Raw genomic sequence first — 15,085 nt, 5'->3', positions numbered from 1 at the left:
CTCAAGTGAAGTCCACCTGGGGCCTTTGGCCTTAACTGCCCACTCCAGTGCTACATGCCTCTTTGTTCACAAAGGGGGTGATTGTGTACTTCCGGGTGGCTGGGGTCCAGGGACTGAATGGGCTAGTAACAAGGGAGTGACACTTGGACAGACAGGTGACAGTATTCTATAGGAGACAGTGTGGTCAGGAAGGTGGCTTTTGGACAAGAGGTGCAGAACAGTTAAGAGTATGGGCTTTCAAAAAACAGTGCCAGTGGCTCACACCTATAATCCTAGCCACTCAGGAGGCTGAGATCTCAGGATCTTGGTTTGAAGCCAGCCTAGGCAGGAAAAGCTGTGAGACACTTACCTCCAATTAACCAGCAAAAAGCAGGAAGTAGAGGTGTGGCTCAAGTGCTAGAGCTTCAGTCTTTTTTTTTTGGGGGGGGGGAAGGGAGTCCAGTCGTGGGTCCTGAACTCTGGGCCTGGGTGCTGTCCCTCAGCTCTTCAGCTCAAGGCTAGCGCTCTACCACTTGAGCCACAGCAACACTTCCGGCTTTTTTCTTTTTGCTTATGTGGTGCTGAGGAATGAAACCCAGGACCTCATGCATGCAAGTCAAGTGCTCTACCACTGAGCCACCTTCCCAGCCCCTAGAGCATCAATCTTGAGCAGAAAAACAAGTGAGACCTCAGTACTGTAAGTTTAAGCCCCAGTACACACTCTCTGTCTGTTTCTCTGTGTCTGTCTGTCTGTCTGTCTCTCTCTCTCTCTCTCTCTCTCTCTCACACACACACACACACACACACACACACACACACACACACACACACACGCACGCAAAGCTGTAATCATTGCTGCTCAGGAGACTGAGATCTAAAGATCAAGGTTCAAAGCCAGTCCCAGCAGGAAAGTCCATGAGACTTTTTTTTGTCTGTCATGGGGCTTGAACTCTGGGCCTGGGCGCTGTCCCTCAGCCCTTCAGCTCAAGGTAAGCGCTCTACCACTTGAGCCACAGCGCCACTTCTGATTTTCTAGTGGTTTATTGGAGATAAGAGCCTCACAGACTTTCCTTCCCCGGCTGGCTTTGAACCATCATCCTCAGAGCTCAGCTTCCTGAGTAGCTAGAATTATAGGTGTGAGCCACCAGCGCCTGGCTTCCATGAGGCTCTTATATCTAAGTTAATTACCAAAAAGCTGGGAGTGGAGCTGTGTCTCAAGTGGTAGAGCACTAGCCTTGAGTACAAAAGCACAGGGACAGTGCTCAGTCCCTGAGTTCAAGGCCCAGGACCACTGTACACACAACAAATAATAAAACAAGAAGGCTTTAAAGTGTGCTTTAAAGGGGGAGGCTGGAAGGAGGGGGACTGACAGGGAAGGTGAATAAGATCAAAGTATATTATATGCGTGGATGAGAATATCCCACGAAAACCCTCCAATCCTGTAAGTCATATATGCTAATAAGGAAGGGAAAGGGGAAGCCACCCTGCCCCCCACCCCCCTCCCCACACACACCGCAGGTGCCTTCCTTCGGGGGCCTTGGGGGGAATCCTGAGATGTGGGTGATACAGACACAGCTGGCCAGTCATCAGGAGATACCCGCCCAGGTCCCCATGTGCCCCAGACACCTCCTTAAACCCCGACATGCCCGCCCAGGCTTCCTCCCCTTTGCTGTGGGTGGCAGGCAGTAGGTGGGGGGCTTCCTCTAGGCGATCTGCCCTTCCCCCCTCCCCCCTCCTGCAGCCAGCCTGCCTCCTACAGAACACAGATCTTAGCCAAGAGCCAAAAGAAAAGGCAAACACCACCCATCAGGCCTATCTGTCGCCATCTTTATTTCAGACCATCAGTGTAACAACTTGGTCCATTCCCTGCCCCTCTCCTTCCCCCCCTGCTCCCCCCCCCCAGTCCCCTTCCCCTTTCCATGTGGCAGGCCGGTGTTCCCATATATTATTTTACTCTTTGCTAACATATTTAATACTTAAACTTTAAATACAAGGACATGACAATAAATTACTGATGGCTGAGGGCTGGCAGAATCGCTGTTCTGTTCTCGCTCCTGCCCCGTGCCTTGGGCGAGACCCCGAGGCCCTACATCCCCAGTGAGGTAGCAGAGTTGTGTGTACAGTAATAATTACCAACATCCACTGGCTATAGTGCTGGAAGCCCAGGTCTTGGGGCCTAGGCAGGAACGGTCTCCCCAACACCGTACTAACAAACACTCATTTAAATAACACACAAATAATGATAAATAAGACCGAGAAGAAATGGGGCCTGAGCTGTTCTCTGCCTCCCGCACCCATGGGTGAAGTGAGCCCCCTTCTCCCAGGACAGGACTGGCTGTAATGCTGTAGCTGGTTCTAGGACCCTAGTCCCAGCATGTAGAATCCTGGGCAGAAGACGCTGCCAGGCTGAGCCCTGGGCACCAGGAAAAGGGATGGGCTCAGTGGTGGCAGACTGAGATGCAAGCTCAGATGATCACCCCCCTCTTCTCCCTCCCCCGCCCCCCCACCCAATTAACATCTGGCATTGAAAAGAGAAACATATTCCTGTCAGAAACATTCAGGGCTGGTCTCTGCCTGATGGCGTGCCTCAGTTGAATGTCCCGTTACGAAAGAGTTGTTTGGAATATCTGAGCAGGGTCTTTATGAACTGGGCCACTTCAATTTTGGTGTCTCGGAGGCTGGGGGCCTGCTGTAGGACAAAGGAGACATCGCATCAGTGGGACGCCAGGGGCTTTCCAGGGAGCATCTCAGCATACGCATCCAAAAAGTCCCCATCTGGTGGCTGTCACTACCCATGTGTGTGTGTGTATGTGTGTGTGTGTGTTGAACTCTGGGCCTGGGCGCTGTCCTTCAGCTCTACCACTTGAGCCACAGTACCACTTCTAGTTTTCTGGACTTTGCTGCCTGGGCCGGCTTTGAACCGTGATCCTCAGATCTCAGCCTCCTGAGTAGCTAGGATTACAGGTGTGAGCCATTGGTGCTGGGTTCTGTAAGCTCTTTTTGCTCAAGGCCAGCGCTCTACCACTTGGAGTCACAGCTCCCATGATCAGCGTTATTTGATAGTGAATTGGAGATAAAGACTCTCACAGACTTTTTTTTTTGGGGGGGGGTCTGGTCGTGGGCCTAAACTCTGGGCCTGGACGCTGTCCCTCAGCTCTTCAGCTCAAGGCTAGCGCTCTACCACTTGAGCCACAGCGCCACTTCTGGCTTTTTTCTTTTTTGCTTATGTGGTGCTGAGGAATCGAACCCAGGGCCTCAGACATGCAAGGCAAGTGCTCTACCACTGAGCCACCTGCCCAGCCCTCTCAGACTTTCGTGCCTGGTCTGGCTTCAAACCGTGATTCTCCTATCTCAGCCTCCTGAGCAACTAGGGTTACAGGCACAGGCTTACGGGTGTCCAGCTTTCATTACTTGTATTTTACAGATATGGAAATGGAGGCTTAGCTATGAGTCAGGAGTCCTAGACCCACAGCTCTGTGAGTTCCTTGGGGGGGGGGGGGAACCATGGGGATGTTTAAGCCTTGTTCTCCTAGAAATCCAATCAGGCTGTGGAGGGGGGAAGAGGGGGAGGAGTCGGGTGGTAAGGGACACTCACCCCAGTGGAGGCCTTGTGTGTGCAGAGTCCATTCAGAATCTTCTGGGTCTTGTGGATGGTACTGCAGCTGGAGTTGGTCAGGGCCGCCAGGGCTGCGCAGTACTGTGGGGGAGAGGACCACGGTGGGGGTCAGGCCTGGCTTCAGGGAAGCCGCCTTCCCTTGAGAGGAATCCAGGCCGGAGAGGCCTGGTGGAGGGAGATGGGTCTGGGAAAGCCAGTGAACAGGTGAATGGGGGTCCAGGGATGCCAAGCCCAAGGCCCACAGCTCCCGTGACCTCACCCCAGGGGTTCCAGGTCCTTACCCCACCAGCAGTCAGGTTAGCACTCCACACCATGGTGCCATTGCAGAGAGGCGTCTGAGGGAGCAAAGAGACCTTGAGCAGGGCACCAGTGACAGCCCCAGACTGCCCCAGGTTCCCCGAACAGACTGGGCCTACGTCATCCCCAACAGCACAGGCCTGACAGTAGTTAGCCCTCTGAGCCCCAGCTCTTGTTCTGCTTCGAAGTCTGTGTGTGTGTGTGTGTGGTATTAAAACTGACATAGGAAAATAGAGTGACAACTGGTAATGGATAAGGCTTATTCAAAGCTGACCATAGCCACCAGCAGGATGACTGAGGCTACAATGGGACGGTCGGGGCCACTGCTGGCCAGGACCCCTCCAATGAGAGGTGGTATTGAGTTTTAAGATCGCCAATGCTCGAGTGTCAGCCAGGCCTGGGTTTCAATCCGGCCCCTGTCAGTGATCCTCACCGAACCTTAGACAAACAGGGCCAGATGTCTGACTCTGCAGGTGTTAACACTGGGTCTGGTGTAGGATCAATGCTCAGATACCCACTGGGGAAGCAGAGCTGACCCTATGATAAATCTATTGAATGGGCTTCATTAAGACACTGAATGGCTAGCTGGCCACTGGGCACCCATAGCTCATCTGTATAATCCTAGCAACTCAGGAGGCTGAGATCTGAGGATCACAGTTCAAAGCCAGCCCAGGCAGGAAAGTCCAGGAGACTCTTATCTCCAAGAAACCACCCCAAAGCCAGAAATAGTACTGAGGTAGAGCGCTAGCCCTGAGCTCAAAAAGCTCAGGAACAGGTGCCCAGGCCCAGAAAACCCAAAGACACTCTGTTGGCAAATGTCAAAGGGCTCAGGGAGGGGGCTGGTCCTCTTCCGCTTTCCTCCTTTGAAGAGTGATTGAGTTACCAAGGCTGGTAGGGAGGGCAGGTGGTCTCTAGTGGCATGGGAGATTCCCCTCCCTCAGACCCTTCCCTTGGTCCATCCATACAGATCCGTTTCTAGACTGGCTTGTCTTCCTCCCTCCTAGCCTGCCTAGTCCCCCCCCACCCCACCCCTGCTCACAATCTCTTTCTGAAAGGTCCCCAACCAGCCCCTAACTCACCTTCTGGTCTTGGGTGATGTTGTGCAGCTCCTCAATGAGTTCCTTCAGAGCCACCAACATGGGTGTGGAACTCGGGGCCGCGAGGCCACCACAGCAGGTAAGAGCAAGGATCATGATTACCAAGAGTGCCATGAGAGCCAAAATCAACACAGCAGGGCTGAGGAACGGATGCACACCATAAGCTGCCCCAGGCTGGGTGGCGCTTGTGGCCTTAGCTTCTGGGTGGCAGCTTTTATAGGCCCGAGTGGTGTGACGCTTCGCCGCTGGTCTGCTCTGTCGGGCGCTATCTACAAACCACATCTCTACTCATCTTGATTTTTTACTTTGTGGAAAATCCATCATATAAAGGGGGGAAAAATGTGATTTTGTGGATTTACTGAGAAGGGTCTGGGGGCAGTTCCCAGGATCCAAATCGCTTGGATTCCTGGGAATGGTGATTGGCACTGTCTGCTTGTGCTCCAGCATGCTTTCCTGATGAACATCTTGAGAACCTGGACAGTGGACTCAATCCCAGACCCCTTTGGTCACCAGAAGCGCCAGGCACCACCGCTGTGGGGAATTGGGAGTTTGACTTCTTTGATGAAGAGATCTCTTAAATTACCAAAGTAATGCTTACTTTGGCTACAAAATTCAAACAGCCAAAGGGAGTAAAGTTCACCTGTAGGCTGCCTGATGCTACACTATAGGATTACAGAAGTTCAGACTCTGGGTCTCCCTGCCAGACCGAGTCCTCTTGGGGTTTTTATTTTTGAGGGGGGGTTTGCTGTCTTTGGGCTTGAACTCAGGGCTTGGGCGCTCTCCCTGAGCTTTTATGCTCAAGGCTACTGCTGAGCCACAGCTTCACTTCTGGCTTTTTTTTTGTGTGTGTGTGTGCTTAATTGGCTTTTTTTGGTGCTTAATTGGAAATAGAGTCTCACTGATTTTCCTGCCCAGTTTGGCTTTGAAACCATGATGCTCAGATCTCAGCCTCCTGAGTAGCTAGGAGTATAGGTGTGAGCCCCTGGTGTACACCAAGGACTTTTAATTTTCAACGTTGATTGAAAAAATAACCGGCTATGAACAGCCTTGGAGTGCTGGGGCCCACCGAGGCCTTGAGCCTGGCCTTTCTTTTGTTGTTGTTTTTAGTGCTGGGGCTTAAAACCCATTATCCATACTAGGCAAATGCCCTAACATGGAGCTATTATCTTCAGTCAATGTGAATTTCTGAGACAAGGTCTTGCTGTGCAGCTCAGGCTGGCCTCTTGCTTCAGCCTCCCCAGTTGCTGAGCTTACAGGTGGGTAACCACTGCTTTGGCCAGTGCCATCCTTTCTTCCTGGGCCAGGTCGACAGCAGGCTATCCCAGCCCCAGTGCAGGTTGGATTGTGTTAACTGTTTCCAGAGACTGGGGGGGGGGGTCACAACGCTGGCCTTCCAAGTCTGTGGGAGCAGCCCCGGCCACCGAGGAAGCTTCTAGTCTCCAAGCTGGAGAATGCACACAGCTGCGGCCTCCCCCCGCCCCCGTCTCCCCTCATTTCCTCCGAAGGCTCCAGAAACCCAGACCACAGCATTCGCCCACTGGGCCCCGATCGGGCTCCGTGGTCCATGTCCTCCCCCTGGCCGGAGGAGCGCATGCGCCCCTGGGCTCCCTTCCCGCCAGGCTCGGGCTCCCTCCATCCTCTCGGTGACCCTCAACCCTATAAGGGCCCTGGGGTTGGTGGGGGGGGGGGGAGACGCTGCACCCTCATCCCGCAGCAGCCCAGGCCTTCGCGGCTCCATCTTTCCCCAGCCTCCCGTGCGCGCGCCGGAAGCTGCCCGGACGCCGGAAGCCGCCGGACACCGGAAGTGGCCCGGGCCCCTCGCGGCGGCGCGCCCCCAGGCCTTCCCGCGCTCTTCCTCCGCGGCCCGGCCTCATCTTCCGCACAGGAAGATGCGCGGGGTGTCCGTGCCAGGGGAAGGAGCGGGGAAACACCGGCGTCGGGCGCGCGGGTGAGTCAACGTGCCGCCGCTCCGCCGGGGCCGGGGCGCGCGCGGGGGGACGCTGGGCGTGCGGGGCGGGCGCGCCCCCGCGCGTGGGAGCGGGCGCGCGGGCGGCGATGGCCCCGGAGATAGGGCGCGGCCTTATGTAAGCGGAGATGGGCGATAAGCGGGCCGGGCAGGGGAGGGCTGGGCTCCGAGCCGCCCGCACCCGTGGCAGGGCCGCGGAGACCCAGCGCCCCCGGCCGAGGCCCCCCGCGCCCCGGCTCGCCGCCTCCGCCCGCTGGTCGGCGGCGTCCGGCCACCTGTTAGGCCCCAGCCCGCGGGGCCCTCCACGCATGCGCGGCCTCGCCTCGCGCCCGGGCTCCCAGGTGCGAAGCCGCGGGGCGGGGCGATGGGAAAACCACGCCCATCCCGGGCCGACTCGCCCCACGTGCGAGGTCGAGGCAACGAAAAGGTCCCGAGGAGTAGGCGCTGCGCGAGCGGGGCTTGAACCCGCAGCCTGGGGCGCCGTCCCGCAGCTCTTCAGCCCAAGGCCAGCGCGCTACCGCCTGAGCCACAGCGCCACTTCCGGTTCCACTGGTGGTTCATTGGAGGTAAAAGAGTCTCATGGACTTTTCCTGCCCGGGCTGGCTTCGAACCGCAGTAGCCAGGATGACAGGCGCGAGCCACGGGCGCCCGGCTGCAGAGCGGTTTTTCTAGAGCATCATCTTGTGACTTCTGCAGCAGCAAAACTCAGGACCTCTCGGGTTCCATGCTGTTGTTGGGGCATTGGCCTCCCTGTGGGTTTCTAAGTCGTGCTGTTCCCTGGCTTCTCAGGTGTAGGCATTTGTTGCCCGTGAGGAGTATTTGCTTTTCCTCTTTGCCGTCCCTTCTGCAGCTTTCCTCCGTGCTTATTTCTTTGCCTTACCTATGTAGAAGTGCCGTACTGTGAGGTGGTCAGAAGCCTCGTCTGCATTTGCAGAATTAGACTGACATATTCACAGGGGAAATGGGAATAAGATTGACTCTCCCTGCCAATGGTAGTGCTTTTTCCTTTCTTTTCTCTTCCAGCTGGGTACTAAGTGGCTCACACCTGTAATCCCAGCCACTCAGGAGGCTGAGATCTGAGGATTAGAGTTTGAAGCCGGCCCTGGCAAGAAAGTGCATGAAACTGTTATCTCCAATTAACTGCCAAAAAACAAAGCAAATCAAAAAGCCCTGCCAGAAGTGGAGCTGTAGCTCAAGTGGTAGAGCACTAGACTTGAGGGGAAACAATTCAGGCCCTGAGTTCAAGCCCCGAGACTGTGTGTGTGCATAGGTACATACAACGTGCACACACACAGTTGTGGGGCTAATTGTCCTATTTTCATTTGTTTAGCTTTCTGTGATCGGTGATAAAACTCTTAAATTCTCAGCCATTTGTATAAATTCCTTTCAAGGGATTGAATTCAAGCAACCATGCACAGATTCCTCTCCCTACAGAAATCTCCTTGGAGTCTCCTGATGGCCTCTGATCCTCTGTGAGGTCTCTGGTCACTATTACCATCACCTGTGTTTCTCTGGTGCCTTTCCTGGCTTTGATCCCAGATCTTCCTGATTCTCAGGGAAAAACCTCCTCTGATAGCTTTTATTTTTTTAAATAATGCTTGTAATTGATCCATAAAACCTAAAGGGTTCATGCATTAATGGAGTCCCCTACAGTATTAGATATTACCATATGCATGAACATGTCATTACTGGGTAGTTTAAATTAGGTTAAACATATTCTCTGATGGCTTTTCTTTTTAAATTTTTCTTTGCAAAGTACTAGGGCTTGAACTCGGGGCCTGGCAATAATGTCTCTTAGCTTGTTTTGCTCAAGGCTGGTGCTCCACCACTTGAGCCACATCTCCACTTGCATCTTTTTGGTGACTAGCTGGAGAAAAGTGTTTCACAGATAAGCTTCCTGACTGGCCTGGCTTCAAACTGTGATCCTCAGATTTCAGTCTCCTGAGCTAGGATTATAGGGGTGAGCCACTGGCTCCTGCCTCCCCCCCCCTTTTTTTTCTTTTGTGGTTCTGAGGATTGAACTTGGGGCCTCATGCTCCTCCTTAAGCCTTGCCTCCACGTCCTTTCTGCATTGATTGTTTTCAAGAGTGTCTCACGTTATGCCTGGACAGGCCTGGGTTGTAATCCTGGGGATGACAGGTGCTACCCCACTTTGCCCAGACATTGTGCTTCCCTTGTAGCTGGGATTACAGGCTGGTGCCTGTACACCAGCCACTGAATTGATAGGGGGTCTTGAAAACTTTTGTGCATAGGCTGACCCTGAACTTTGATTCTCTCAATCCCTTCCAGGTAGCTAGGGCTACAGGCTTGAGCCACTGCACTCAGCTCTCTAATTAAAGGTTGTAGAAGGGAAATTTGTATCTAAATATGCTTTTTTTTTTTTTTTTAACCTTAAACAAGTTAACAGTTTAAGTATGGAGTTTCAGGTGGGATTTTTTTTTTCAGAACTTCAAAAGCCTCCCATCCTTCAGAGGCTCACAAGTCCCAAACCATTTAAATCTAAATACTTTGTTACTCTTTCTCTGGAAATATGAAGGATGTTCTTGATAATTACGATTTTAATTTCACAATGCTGTGCTTGGAGTTGCTGTTTTTTATTTACTATGCCAGACATAAGAAACTGGTAAACTGCCTCCCTCCCCTCCTCTTCTCTCCTTTCTCCTCTTCCCCCACCCCCTTCCTTCCTTTAATAAAAAAATACCTTTTGGTTGGGAAGGTGGCTCAGTGGTAGAGCGCTTGCCTTGCATGCCGGAGGCCCTGGGTTCAATTCCTCAGCACCACATAAGCAAAAAAAAAAACAAACAAAAAACCTTTTGTTACTTCATATTTAAATGTGTACTTCATGTGGCATAAAAAGTTAAAAGCTGGGCTGGGAAGGTGGCTCAGTGGTAGAGCGCTTGCCTTGCATGCATGAGGCCCTGGGTTCGATTCCTCAGCACCACATAAGCAAAAAAGAAAAAAGCCAGAAGTGGTGCTGTGGCTCAAGTGGTAGAGTGCTAGCCTTGAGCTGAAGAGCTGAGGGACAGCGCCCAGGCCCAGAGTTCAGGCCCCACGACCGGACCCCCCCCCCAAAAAAAAGTTGGCTGGACAGAGCAGAATCTGGGTTTGTGCCTTTCTTTTTGAGATGTGACAGGAGTAGGCAGGATGTCGACTTACTTGCTCATCTACAGAACACTGCTTTTGTATCCCTGGGCAATTTCTCAAGCTGTTCCCTCCAACTAGAATTTTTTATTTGCTTCACTGTCCAAATCCTTTAAGTCCTCAAAGATCTTAGCCTTCAGTTTCTCTGGAAAAACTCCACAAACCTTTCTTCTGTACAAACACCCACTGACTCACAGAATGAGTGATTGTGATGTGTCAACTTTTCAATACCTCTATTCTAAAATTTATTAGTTATAGATGTTTTACTATGCTTGATTTTATTAGCATGTTAATTATGCAAATTAGTGTTATGTGATTTCTGTATGGGTATAAGATGTCCTTGAGTCATTTTCACTTCTATTACACTTTCTCATTCTTCCTCCTCCACTTTCATCCCTTTCACAACCCTAACACTCCCCTCTTCAAGCCTTTTTTCTCCATTAAATTCCAGATGTTTTAGAAAAAATGATGAAAGAATTTTTTTGCTAATTGGATTAAAATAAGTATAAAGTTAGTTTTGCTTAAAAAAAAAGTTGGTTAGAAATTGCACTGGACCTGGGCTTTTTCTTCTTTTGTCCCAATGCTGGGGCTTGAACTCAGAGTGTGAACGCTGTCCCATAGTTTTTCCACTCAAAACTGGCCCTCTACCTCTTGAGCCACATCTGTCTGGCTTTCTGGTAGTTTATTAGAGATAAGATTCTCATCAACTTCCGTGCTCAGGTTGGCTTTGAACTGAGATCTGAGAATCTCAGCCACTTGAGATTAGTTCTTCCTAGATTAGCTGGGATCACAGGCGTAAACCACTGATGCCCGTCTTTTGGGCTTCCCTCCTTTGCAGGAAGTTTTTTTCTTTGTCTCTGTTTCTTTTATCTCTTTCTTCCCTCTTTTCTGTCCCTTTAAGGGGGCTGGGAATTGAACCCCAGAACTGTACATATTAGGCAGGTGTTCTACCATTGCAGGCATACCCCTGCAGTCCTTCCCACTCCCCCACCTTCAGGTTTATTAAGTAGTTGTATAAAGAAGTTACAGTTGCAGAAATCAGTTAAATGAGTACAGTGCTTTTAGGACAATGTGGCCCCTCCCGTTGCTTCCCCCCCATTTTTCCTCTCCCATACTTGCCTGTGAGATACTTAGTTCCTTTTTCACATAGTGTGTACACGACTCTTTTGCTCACCCTTCCTCTGTTCCTAGCGCCCCCCCCCCCCGCAAGTTTCCATGTCCAGTATGTGTGTAAACGCGTTGGGCCCTGGGTATGTTATGCCTAGCTTCCACGTAGGAGAGAAAACACGCACCGCTTCTCTGAGCTTGGCTTCACTTAACGTGATTCATTCTAGGTCCACTCATTTCCCTGTAAATGACATGTTCTAATTGATGAGTAAAATTCCACGTGCATAGCTACACTTTTTGGACCCACTCATTTATGGTAAGGCATCTGGGCTGTGTCCATAACCTGGCTACTGTGTAGTGCGGCAGTGAACACGGATGTGCCTTTGCAGTGTCCTGGTTTGTCATATTCTCAGTAGGTGCCCAGAGCCTCTGGTATGGCTGCGTCATAAGGAAGGTCTGTTTCGTTTTTGTAGAACCTCCAAACCGCCACCCAGAGTGCTTGTTAGCTTACATCGTTTACATTCCCACAAACAGTGCAGTAGGATCCTTTTTCCTCACCTCGTCCTCAGCGTTTGTTACCGTCTTAACTAGGGTGAGGTCCAATCTCAAAGTTGTACAAAGTAGTTACCGTTTTAAGTCAGGTAAAGAATACATTTCTTTCTGGACACTATCACCCCTTCCCAGTTTTTCCCTCCTTCCCCTCTCCCCCACAAGTTGTACAGTTCATTTTCAAGTCTACTGAGTACCACTGCTGTTACTTGTTCACCCTTTGTCCCTCCATTTTTCTGCCCCCCTTCACGCCCAAAAGACAGATACATGAACAAGACAAAAAGAAAACCATGTGTTTCCTTTTCCTGGAGTTCATTTGGGTATTTTGTATGATCAGAGGCGCAGAGGCATTGTGCCCTTGTGCTCCTCCCTTAGGAATATTCTCCTTCGGTCTCACTATGTGTGAATGCCGAGTCCTAGATTTCATCATGTCCTGGAGTATATTAGATCTAGCTTCAGCATATGAGACAAAACATGCACCATTTGTATCTCTGAACCTGGGCAAAAGGTTCAGTGGGAAGACTGCATTTGTGCTGGGGTCGAGGATTGCTGGGTTGATGTTCTAGGAGTGAAGTGTGACGACACACTGGCCGATGCAGAGGAGGCACAGCCCAGGTTGTGGAGTGGCAGCAGTTGCTAGAATACGAAGGCTGGCCTCCAGCCAAGCCGCTCCAAGGTACGGTGGAAGAGAGAGCAGGAAGAGAGGTGCGATCACCATGTGGATAATGATGTTACCAATACCTATGAAATTAGTTTTAGGAACGCACCCGAGTTTTGCGTTTTGGCATGTGACCTGCCTGGGAGCTCAGGCTACTGCAGGTAAGAGTAAATGGAAGTCATAAAGTTTTTCTTGAGCACAGACATTTTACCCACTTGTGCAGATAGAAGCAAGTTAAGTGGCTTGCTCTTCCTCCCTCAGCTAGCGCTGTGAGCTGTGGGATCTGAACTCAGCCTGCTTTATTCCTAACCTCCATACTGTAGGTCCAGTTGTCCCACATGTAGGGGAGCACGGTGGTGAGGGGCAGCTGCCCACTCCCAAGCCACTGATGCAAGGCTGTGGGAATGAAAGCACTGTTCTCACAAGGGCTGAGGGAGTCTTGTGAATTCTAATTCTGTTTCACTATACTCAGCATGTGTGGCCTTTTCAGAAACTTAATGATAGGGCTGGGAAGGTGGCTCAGTGGTAGAGCGCTTGCCTTGCATGCCTGAGGCCCTGGGTTCAATTCCTCAGCACCACATAAGCAAAAAGAAAAAGGCTGGAAGTGGTGCTGTAGCTCAAGTGATAGAGTGCTAGCCTTGAGCTGAAGAGTTGAGGGACAGCGCCCAGGCCCTGAGTTCAGGCCCCACGATCAGACCCCCCCGCCCCCCCCAAAATTAATGATAGAGGGTAGGGTAGCTAGCGTGAATATTAATGAGAAATGTTTTATTTGCTTTTTTTATTTGACCTTAATTTTGACAAGTAACAGATGTATCAAATGTCTATCCAATCCCCAGCTTTACAAAATTGTGATGACTTACGAACAGATGATCATTTTCTGAAGCACTCCTGTATAGGGGTGGAAATACCTTGATGACTGTGTATATCTGCTTGATCTGTAAGGCCGCAGTTGACTCGAGCTCATTGAAGCTAGGAATCCTTGGGCTATGGTCTATTTTTCTCTCCAGGTCCTCATTAGCTTCGTGTGAACCACAGAACATGGTTAACCACTCCTTCCTCAGTTCTCTCAGGAGAGTAATGTTGCTTCCATAAGCAGCTGACAGAACTCAAGTGGAATTTGAAAGTGAAATTTCCAGGAACGGTGGGTACTGGGTTCTTTTTTTTTTTTTTTGCCGGTCGTGGGGCCTGAACTCTGGGCCTGGGCGCTGTCCCTCAGCTCTTCAGCTCAAGGCTAGCGCTCTACCATGGAGCCACAGTGCCACTTCCAACTTTTTCTGTGGTGCTGAGGAATCGAACCCAGGGCCTCATGCATGCAAGGCAAGCGCTCTACCACTGAGCCACCTTCCCAGCCCCTGGGTTCTCTTTCTCTCTCTCCTCAGCTAGCACTCTACCACTTGAGCCACAGCGCCACTTCCGGCCTTTTCTGTTTATGTGGTGCTGAGGAATCAAACCCAGGGCCTCATGCGTGCAAGGCAAGCATTCTACCACTGAGCCACCTTCCCAGCCCCTGGGCTTTACTAGAATTGGCCTCTGTTAGCAGGTCTACTTGGAGCCACTAGGAGAAAGCCCTGACTCCATGTGGAGAACGATTGGGATGGAGGGTGAGTGAGGCTGAGCAGATACACAGGAGCAAATAGATGGCTACATTAGGATAGTGGAGAAATCCAGAGGCTGGGACTGGCAGGGATGTGGGGAGAGGGAAGACAAACGGTGTTCACTTAAAACTGCCTGCCAGACCATCAGACTACCAACTAGGTTTCAGTTGGGGAAACCAAGGTCCAGATAAGTTGACTGCATGGATACTTTGTCAAATCTTAAATCTTTTTCTTTTTTGGGGGGGAGGGGGGTGGGGTCCGGTCGTGGGGCCTGAACTCTGGGCCTGGGCGCTGTCCCTCAGCTCTTCAGCTAGCGCTCTATCACTTGAGCCACAGCGCCACTTCTGGCTTTTTTTCTTTTTGCTTATGTGGTGCTGAGGAATTGAACCCAGGGCCTCAGGCATGCAAGGCAAGCGCTCTACCACTGAGCCACCTTCCCAGCCCCTCAAATCTTAAATCTTTCTAGCATCTTCAGATAATTTTTTTTTGCAAGGAAACAGATGACATTGAATTTCAATACCTAAACCATAAATTAACAAAGCATGAGGCCATTTATTCCTCTTGTCCCAGGGAAAGGAGTGAAGAACAGAGCGTGTGAGGCTGCCTGGGAAAATCTGTTCGATTTCAGATGAGATGACTTCCATTATTATCATAGAGCCTTGACAGCCAAGTTCCTGTTAATGCATTGGGCTCCATCAGCATCAGAAGCTATTGGTTAATGAACATAAGAGCCCAGGGAGCTAACACTGCATGTCACAATCTCTGAGCACTGATCAATATTCTTATTAATCCTGTAGAATTTCTCCACGTACTCAGAACGTCCCAAGAGCTCCACAAAATCTTCATCGTGAGTGATGACCAGAAGCTGGAAGTTACGCTGCTGTGAGCGACTTTTTATTATCCTGCAACAATATATTTAGAAGCCTGATTACTAAAACAACAAATAAGGGAGATCCGAGTTTCCTGTACTGCGAGCCTGGCTGGCCTGGGGCGGGCTGGCCTGGGCCCTCAGCTCAGCCAGCTCCGTCCTCTTCTCCAGGCAGTGGAGAGACAGGGTCTGTGTCCCACCCAGGCTGGGCG

At 51.1% G+C, this 15,085-nt stretch overlaps 2 protein-coding genes and 1 long non-coding RNA gene across 3 annotated transcripts in view; 1 reads left to right on the top strand and 2 right to left on the bottom strand.

Annotated features, from left to right (window-relative positions):
- Nucleotides 1–2,566: 2,566 nt before the first annotated feature.
- On the bottom strand, nucleotides 2,567–5,103 carry LOC138808044 (interleukin-13-like). The gene is made up of 4 exons (XM_069994008.1): nucleotides 4,972–5,103; nucleotides 3,877–3,930; nucleotides 3,575–3,676; nucleotides 2,567–2,668 (listed from the first exon to the last, which is right to left on the bottom strand). The coding sequence occupies exons 1-4, from the start codon at nucleotides 5,101–5,103 to the stop codon at nucleotides 2,567–2,569; spliced, it is 390 nt and encodes a 129-aa protein (XP_069850109.1).
- A 1,709-nt stretch (nucleotides 5,104–6,812) lies between these two features.
- LOC138807898 (uncharacterized) overlaps nucleotides 6,813–15,085 on the top strand; it is a 41,553-nt gene continuing 33,280 nt past the window's right edge. The window contains exon 1 of the long non-coding RNA XR_011366334.1: nucleotides 6,813–6,937. This is a non-coding gene — a long non-coding RNA (uncharacterized lncRNA). The remainder of the gene's footprint in view (nucleotides 6,938–15,085) is intronic.
- LOC138807895 (DNA repair protein RAD50) overlaps nucleotides 14,721–15,085 on the bottom strand; it is a 70,937-nt gene continuing 70,572 nt past the window's right edge. The window contains exon 25 of the mRNA XM_069993704.1: nucleotides 14,721–14,907. Within this exon, the coding sequence (XP_069849805.1) occupies nucleotides 14,721–14,907 (187 nt within the window). The remainder of the gene's footprint in view (nucleotides 14,908–15,085) is intronic.

The sequence above is a fragment of the Dipodomys merriami genome, unplaced genomic scaffold, assembly GCF_024711535.1.
Source record: "Dipodomys merriami isolate MVZ:Mamm:240054 unplaced genomic scaffold, mDipMer1.0.p SCAF_44, whole genome shotgun sequence".
NCBI classification, from domain to species: domain Eukaryota; kingdom Metazoa; phylum Chordata; class Mammalia; order Rodentia; family Heteromyidae; genus Dipodomys; species Dipodomys merriami.
Note: the sequence above shows the minus strand (reverse complement) of the source record. Positions and strands in the feature narration are given on the sequence as shown.